This window comes from Odontomachus brunneus, unplaced genomic scaffold, assembly GCF_010583005.1.
Source record: "Odontomachus brunneus isolate Ranch 3 - 2012 unplaced genomic scaffold, Obru_v1 Obru_scaffold_014, whole genome shotgun sequence".
Classification (NCBI taxonomy): domain Eukaryota; kingdom Metazoa; phylum Arthropoda; class Insecta; order Hymenoptera; family Formicidae; genus Odontomachus; species Odontomachus brunneus.
The window spans coordinates 1,516,054-1,525,188 of NW_022639464.1; the positions used below are offsets into that span (position 1 = coordinate 1,516,054).

Below are 9,135 nucleotides of genomic sequence, written 5' to 3' on the forward strand. Positions count from 1 at the left end.
ATATATATATATATATATATATATATATATATATATATATATATATATGTATATATATAGTTTAATAAATTGTACTATAGTTAACTGAAGTTTTAATTACAATATTTATTACAATACCTACAGAATACTTTATTAAACTATGTACGTTACAATTGTACATACATACATTGAAGAAACATTTGGTTGGATTAAACAAATTTCTAGTGAAATATAAACGAACCAAATAATTTCGATTGAAGTTACCAGAATCCTATTCAAGTTAATATTGTTAATTTAAATAGAATTCTAGTAGCTTCAACCAGGATTTTTGGTTTATTCATATTTCATCGAAAGAATTTGTGATTAATTTAACCAAATTTTTTTCCCATGTAAAAAACTCGTATAGTTATCATTCATATAATTGCTATCATATTCTCTCTGAGTACGAGCGATAATTTAAAGGTGAAATTTTATTAAAATATGTTGAAATAAAACCGCGCAAACATTAAATAATTGAAAAATAATTAAAATAATATTAAAAATAGAGAAGTTAAAAAAAAATTAAATAATTCTTGAACGAGTGCTTCTTCGTGCTTCTTCAATATGGAGAAAATGGCAGTGAACGAGCATTAGCAGCATCAAGGTAAGCTTGCATGCATCTGGAAATTCTTCATTGACTCTTCATGTTCGAAGGAATTTGCAGCGTCAATGTAGAATCAAAATTTCGACTCGGGAAAACGCTCTCAACGAATCTTTTTTCAAGTCTTCACATGGAGAAAATGGTAACAATATTGCCATTTGTATTATATATTATTATATACAAAATTTTGCTCCTACTTTCGACTTTAATATATTCCATTTACTTTGATACCTTGGAATCTATGTCAATATTTTTATTTATTTAATCTACTAATTTTACGCCAAAAAGTCTATTTTTGAACCCATAAATGAATCTACCATTTTGCTCAAGATTTCAGAATCTGCTAAGTAGAATTTTAGTTAGTTATTGAACATATACTGATTTTTCAGAATAGAAGTTGAGAAGCTCAGGTCGAGAAAGTAGGATTGAAATTTCGGGTATAAAAATATATTTTAGTAAATTTTTTGTTGAAAAACAGTCGTCAGTTTTCAAGTGAAGAGCAAATTCGGTCAAACCCATACAAATAATAGAATGACCTCTCATAACTCTTAATCTGTGAATCGCAAGCGCAACGCCGTTGTTGCTTTATAAGAAACTATACTTCTTTGCATGTCGTGGGTGTGCAAAATGCAGAGCGGTGTGTGTTTGCATTGAAAAGCAGGTTACCTGTGAGCGAAATCGGCAGCGCGCGGGTGTTATATATTTTATTTCGTTCGACATTGCCCGCTATGTATCTGTGTGTACGCGCACATGGCTTTTTAAAACAAAGACACCGTCTATTGTGATTTATGCTGCGGCTTCCGCGCTCCTTTCTGATACCAGGGAGTTACGTGAATAATCTATCATGTAATCGCCCGGGCGAAAGTAAAACAAATGGCACTGCTTTCGGAAAGCTTTTAGCCCGGGAAAACCTGCTGAGGCTTTTACTTCTGTTTCAAGAACAGCGTAGCGCGCGCGACGCGGGCTACGTTTTTTATTTATCAATGTCCGATACGAGGCTGTCGCACAACGGCATCCATTATGATTCATAATCGTAGGGTGGAAAAAGTGGCGTCGCGAATTACGCAAACGGAATCGACGAGTCCCATGACGAAAGAAGTTGCGTAAAACGAATACTAGGCTGCCACATCGAGGCAACTGGGAAATAAAAGTTCTCCGCTCGAGGCTCAAAAATCTTGACAATTTTAGAAAAAAATATTTACGTCAATCTAAAGATGAGCCTCTTAGGAGCGAAACTGAGATCAACTCAACATTTTGTAAATTCCTTAATTTCCGTACGATATAAAACGTTTAGACACAGTGTAAGTGAAATTAGGAGTTGAACAATCTGTCTAAATTGAGAGTCATTACTGTGTGATGGCTCAGTAATTATATTATCAATTATTATTAGTGTTATTACTATTCATTATTATTCAGTGCTCTCAATATGCTCTTGTATTATTAATTATATTATTATTGTGCAAGAGTCCGTCAGTAATGATTCTCAATTTTGATAGTTTGGTAAACTCCCAACTTCATTGTGTCTAAACCGTATAGCAAGTCACTATAATCAATGCTCAATTTTCCAAAATTAAGAAATTTACGAAAAGTGGAGTTGATTAGTTCCGCCTTTGAGCGTGTGTCATAGCGAAACATAAGTTAATATTATAGACATACTATGAAGCATCATTTAGGAATATTATCATTATCCCGAGAGCGAAATGACTCCACTCGTAAATTCACGATGAATTTTCGCGGACTATAATATTAACTCACGCGAAAATGATTACTATATGAAGAGAGAAAAAGAAAGAGTCAGAGAGAGAGAGGGAGAGAGAGAGAGGGGGGGGGGAAGAGGAGGAGGAGAGAAAGTTTCAGAAGTTCCGCGGCACTTACACGCGAGATTCAAAATTCAGACATTAATGTCATTAACGCCTCCATAAGAAATTCCGCGGGATTTCGGGATCCGCATGCAAATTTGATGGTAATGCGGCGCACGAGTCGCCCGCATCACAAAATTTCAAATGTGACGCGCTTGCGACGGGGACCGCCTTTTATTTTACATTGACTAATGCGAGATTTTACGAATCATATACGCGACCCATTACGAGCCATGATTATTACAAGGTGGACAATATGAATAATGCATCGCGCGAGGATAAACATCGCGCGATCTATAGAAAATTAAAGCTCTCGCTGGGGGTTTTGCCGATAACGACAGATTGCGCCGAATTATGCCTCATTTTTCCGGCAAGACCCAACGCCACGTTTGTTCGGCAAGGGGCATGAATAATGGATTATATAAATAAAAATGGAGGGAACAATGCCGATGGAACGAATTCCTCGGTCTCTATTTTGCGGGATCGCATTCGACCTTTTATTTTTCCCGTGGACTCGCCGACTTATCGACTCGCGCATTATAGCGATTCGTATTGTGTAAATTATTGCCAATATAATCCGCGTGAATAATGCATCGCATGAATAAAAAACATTCGCAAGTAAGTCTTACACTTCGACTGTTAACTCTACTTCTCATACACACTCTTTCTTTCTTTCCCTATCTTCCTTTCTCTCTCTTACTTCAAGGATATACACAAAGTAAAGAAGATTTGCACAGTTTATTCTCTTTAATTTTCTATAATCCTGTAATTTTTTAATGTGTTATTATGTCATTATTAAGTGCATCTTAAAATACAAATACAGGAGTAGCACAGTATCTCTGTTCCACTTCAATTATTTTTATTATTTTAAGCAATATAGGAAAATAATACCTATAAAATTTTAATATTTTAATATTTCCAAAGAAACGTAACATAGTAATAATAATTCTTTTGTGAGTGAAGGAAGATACGTAGGGCGGAGACTTGCCTTTAGTTTATATGGTTTTTCTAATCAATTTTTCTGATCATTCCACGTACAAGAGTACTGCGGCACGAAAAAGTGACTCTACGACAAACTGTAATCAATAAATTAATATCGAAGATGTGGGAGCAAGGGAATTTATCAAGTATTGAACAAACAATCGTAAAGTTTCTATAAAGAAAACTGTAGAATGTACACATTTTCCATCGAAAATTTCGAAATATATCCTTCTGATTGACAGAAGCCGCGGTCGGAGAGGCGCAAATGATCGGAATCATCGAAAATCACACATTATATCTGATATATTGTTGAATTAAATTAAAATACAGCAGGTACAAATTAAAATTATATGTCTGACCTGTCGCACATCTACGATTAACTGTATGATAATAACGCATAACCAACCACCTCGATTATCACTGATCCGGTTATCATTAATTTAAATTTAAACCAATATTGAAAATCTCGATTAACCACGCACGGTTAGCATCGGGGCGTAAATGACGTACAATTAACGATTAATTATCGGCGATAGTAATTGAACAATTATTTTCTCGTCGAGCGGTGGAAAGGCGAGAATCGCCGGCCATCCGCGATCGTTCACTCACTCACCTAATTCCGGACCGCAGACCCTCGGTATAATCTCCAAAATTGCGCTGCACGACGGGTCCTCGAAGCACAACTGACGGGCGTAGAGGCAATTCAGGATCGCCATCGGCACCTTGATGCCGGATCCTGAAACAGAATCAACGCGGGTACATGTTAAAAAATTAAAAAAGAAATGAGAAACGCCTGCGCGCATAAAGAATGCGCCTTTAACATTTTTCCCGCGCCGCAGCGCGAGGGGCGGGCGAGATTAAAGCCGGACGTTAAACGGGCGGGAAAAGGAGGAGAGAAAAAAGGGAATTCCATTGAGATCGGTTCGTCGGCACCGAAAAATTCGGGAAATTCGTCGTTATTACGGCGAATTACCGCGCGACGAAACGCCGGTCGAAAGACGGCGTGGGGGATCGGGAGGATATATACGTGAATGTGTGTCTTTGTGTGCGTATGTATGAATGCACGTGTGTGTGTAGGTTTGTGTGTGTGTGTGCGCGCAGTGATTTAATATCCCCGCGATAAAGCGTTTCCGTTATTTATAACCGCCCGACGTGGAGCTCTCCGACGACGACAAATTATATTTCATTAAGCGAGCACGGATAGTTTGAATGCGAATGAAAGGGTGCGAATAAAATGGGCGCACTCGCCGGTACTCGTAAATCAGAACAAATTAATTGTTACGTCAGAATAAAAGTTTTTTTTGACGAGAAACAGCGCACGATTTAGGACGAGGTCCTTGCGCGAAAGCGCAACATCAGTCGGCGCGATAATCAAATTCGTGAAACGAAATGCTTGTACCACAAATTGCGATCTATTCCGAGGAATGAGAGATACTAATCGTTCAAATGGAATATTATCACTTGGAACACACTTTGGACGCTTTCTTTTGATTCGCGAAACCATTAATCGATTCATATTCCTCAACATTATCTACATCGATTTAAAAAAAGCATTACAAGTTTCGGTTATTTTTTCGGAAGTTATGAGCAAATGTGCCGGATAAAATTTGGAGTTTTTGTAACTGTCTGATGTTTAGGGTTAGGCTCCTGTGAAATTCTTCATAACGCTTCCGAATCTCTGCGAATTTTCCGATTTTCGATGCCTGTCATTCACACGTGAAATTGATGGCGACCGAATACAAGCATCATATTTTGTCGGTTGTTCCATTTTTTTTCGCGACCGCAAACTCACATGAATTGCCGGACATATGAGTGTGAAGCGCAAATTGCATCGCCGTTAATGCACCGATAAAGCTGTGTATCGGGGCTATTCGGTTAATCAAACGACGCGCGATCGGTGGCGGATAAAAGAGCACGACTTTTTTATTTCACCGATTTATGATTTGATATTCTGTCCGAAATGATACCTTTTTTACTCAATTAAAAATCGTTGTATTTTTCTACATAGGGGAATATATTACAGTTTTTTTTTTTCATATAAATTCTTTTGACTTTTACTGTGTTTTTAGTAACGCAGCAATAGACTGCGTAATGTTTATCTTGTTAAGGAACGCAGCAAATTTTGTGTAATGGCACATTCTAATTTCTCAAACACCACATATAAAATAATAGTTACTGCAGAATATCAATCTATTGATATTTCTCGGTTATAAAATCCTACAGTAATTTTTATTATAAAATTCCCTCTACGCATATTATTCGGCTATCATCAGATATTGCGATATTACGATTCATTATCAACCGTGGTATTTGTGGTAGAAATTTAATGCAGTTTTCGACCAGCTATTGGACAATTGCGTTAATTTTTGTCAAATAACTGATCTCCAAATTTAGACTTATATTGTTTGACCTAAATCGCGGATAAATTAGGAATAGCACTGAATAGCAGGAGGGAACATGGGGATATAAAGACTTAACAGAGAAAGTCAATTATATTTCTCTCTGAAGAATGTGCTGCTCTCTTGTTCGCAGCAAAGATATCGAGTGTCAAATAATATCTCGCTCAAACTCCGTTTGTACGTACAGCGTATCACCAGTACGTGGTGTCGAGAATCGAGTCGCCACCGTGGAAATGTCTTTTCGCATTATTGCGTGTATCGGAAATGTCATTGCCGGCGGGATTACATCCCGCGGGATGAACGTACCAGCGCACTGTTGCTAGAATAGAAGAAGATCGCGAGAGCATCGCTTACCTTATATCACAATACGTTGCGCAACGTACAAATTTGTTTCGCGTTTGATGCATCGCGCAATGACGTATTGCAAATACAAATCCTTTCATCTCTCTCTCCTTCTCTCTCTCTCTCTCTCTCTCTCTCTCTCTCTCTCTGTCTCCCTCCCTTAACTCTCTTTCGGCAACGGCGAAATTCTCAAAGATGTAGGAGCACTTTCGGAAATGGCCGTCGTCAAAGGCTTTATTCGGCGCTCGCGATTGCAGAAATCCGTCTATTTCGGCGACGAGCGAGGAAATGGGGCATTGTGACCCCGGCTTCCTCGAAATGTCATCCACTGCTCGTCAAAATCTCGCGCCTGCCGCGACGCGCATCGATCGTACCATATTTAAATGTATGAATATTTCCGCGCGTCGTTAAATCTCTCGAATCTCTCAAATATGACACATTCCCGTCCTCCCGTCCCTCCTGCTCGTTCCCTTCGCTGCCTATGTAGCTCTTAATATACTTAAACATAACATTCGATTCCGCAACAGTGTTGATCAAGTATGCGCAACCCGTACATACTTACGAGCGTACCTCTCAATTTTCCACCTCGGCGCTACGTCGCACTCATAAACGAGGGACGTCATTCCGATCGGACGCATTAACATTAACTGTTCCGCTTATATTCGAGCGCATATTGAGAAGTTCATTCACCAGATATGTATTTTGAGGGCGTCGAAAGGACGCGTTTTCAGTGGCGCATCAAGGTAGCTACTCATAAATTCACTCTTTACTCGAACAAAATTATGCATTTTTATATATATTTATTTTATTATATAATAATATATAACGCTATATAATATAAATTTATACATTTATTTTACTATATAAATAATGTTAATTTAAGACTAATATATTATGGTAGCACCTTACTACGTTTCACACAGCACAGTGCCACTCAATGCATAAAACAGCAGTTTCAGGCCTACAATCGACCATTACACAAAAAATAGTATAATGAATATGATTTTTTCTTCTATGCCGCGTTTTCTAATATGTAACGTTTATAATAGCAAATTTCCTTTTTCATTTCGATTTTTTACGCAATTACACTGTAATAATATAGAGCTGTTAATAGTTGTGTTAATAGTCGTTAAATATTCGTTAATTCGTTATCGTTAATAGAGGAGAGAGTAGAGTCGTATGCTAATAGTCGTTATTTGAAACTTGCTTCATGTGTGAGATATTCAGATTTTTATTTGGAGTTAGATCTAAGTCTTTCATTTGAATTATAATGTATGTGACATTTCCTTTGACTTTAAACTACTTATCGATAACTTCAATTAAAAAAAAATAATTTAAGATTTAGAGTGCCACCAACTGGAGGCAAAAAATTGTGAGAACTTGGCCGCTCTCTTTTTATATAATTTTAGGTATTTTAGTAAATTTAAGTGAATAATAAACTCCTTAACATCGGCTGCTCTACGTCAACTACCACCGCCATAAATTCTCCCCTTATTCACGCGGGACGATCGGAAAAATCCCGCTGTCACAGTGGCGCGTCGGAGCGAATGCACGCTCGAGTGCGGCCACGAGGTGACTGCGCCTCGTATAGAGAATTTTTTATAGCCCCTCGCCAGTCGTCCTCCACCAACCTCCGATCCTTCTCCACTACCGCCTCCTCGCCCAGCGTCGCTCTTCCGAACATTTCGTAATTAATTACAGCACGGGCAGGAGAGGGAACAGTGCGCTCTCTTCTTTTATCGACTTCCGTTTCGCGAGTGGCTCGTAAAAATCCGCGTGCTCGGTTTTTCAGTGTCTCCGTTTCGCACTCGTTCGCACACCACTCACTCACTCATTCACTCTTCGGCGCGCGTCAGTTTCGTTTCGTTCTTTCTCGGTTTTCCTGTATGTGCTTTCCTATCTCGCGCTTATCGCGAAAAATCTCAGACTGACTGTACCGCGACGAGGGACAGGCAAATAACTGCGAACGAGCTGTTAAACTCGAGGAGCGAAACGACGAGGAACCGCGCTGAGAGACGCGTGCTAGCCGGTGTTGTTCTCTTCCGTTGTCCTATCCTCGTTGGGAAGTCACGACGGATGAGAATATTGTTTCAAATTTTGTATAATGGAAGTTTTATTCTTCTCATAGAGAGAGAGAGAGAGAGAGAGAGAGAGAGAGAGAGAGAGAGAGAGAGAGTATATAAATTAGAAAAAAACATTCTAAATTCTGATATATTGCATATATTGTCAAAATAGAAAAGTACATTTTACGTTCTACAATGCGCTTTACATGGAGAAAATATTGTAGTAAAATTAAAATTATATTTCTTTTTACAATGTTTTGCAAGTTGAAATGATATGATATAAATTACTATAGAAATAATAAATTTAACGATCTATCTGTATATGTAAATGTGTAGTGATATACGATTTAAACACATCCAACTACAATACAATTATAATAATTTTGTAATAAAAGATTAAACGTGCAGGTTTAATATTAGATTTTATTTACTCAATTGGAATAATATTACTAACAATCTTTCTAGCAATTTTTAATAATCTTATTTCTATAGATTCCTAAATTTCTAACAATTTTAAACAAATATAATTTAACATTTTTAAACAAACGTATTGAAAAATTGCTACTCATCTAAATAATTTATTTTATTTAAAAAAAATATATAGGGTGAACCAAAACTTCCAAAATCCTTGGAATATTTCGAAAAAAATGACTTTCATATAAAAAATATATAGAGTGTCAGATAAAAACTGTATTAGTTGTAGAGTTTAAAAATTTACTGATCTTATCAGTTTGACCTTGATCAGTTTGTGACCAAGAACAGACCAAGGTCAAATTTTTTTTAAATAGAACCTTCTATTGTTTTTATATATTCTTACAGCCCTTCTTTCCAAATATATATATATATATATATATATATATATATATATATAT

The 9,135-nt window shown here is 37.2% G+C and overlaps 1 protein-coding gene across 3 annotated transcripts in view; it reads right to left on the reverse strand.

Annotated features, from left to right (window-relative positions):
- Window positions 1-9,135, reverse strand: part of LOC116841223 — a 515,039-nt gene that overhangs the window by 287,657 nt on the left and 218,247 nt on the right. For all 3 annotated transcript variants that reach the window (XM_032808907.1, XM_032808910.1, XM_032808909.1), the window contains exon 2: window positions 4,073-4,195. In XM_032808907.1, coding sequence (XP_032664798.1) covers window positions 4,073-4,195 — 123 coding nt within the window. The remainder of the gene's footprint in view (window positions 1-4,072; window positions 4,196-9,135) is intronic.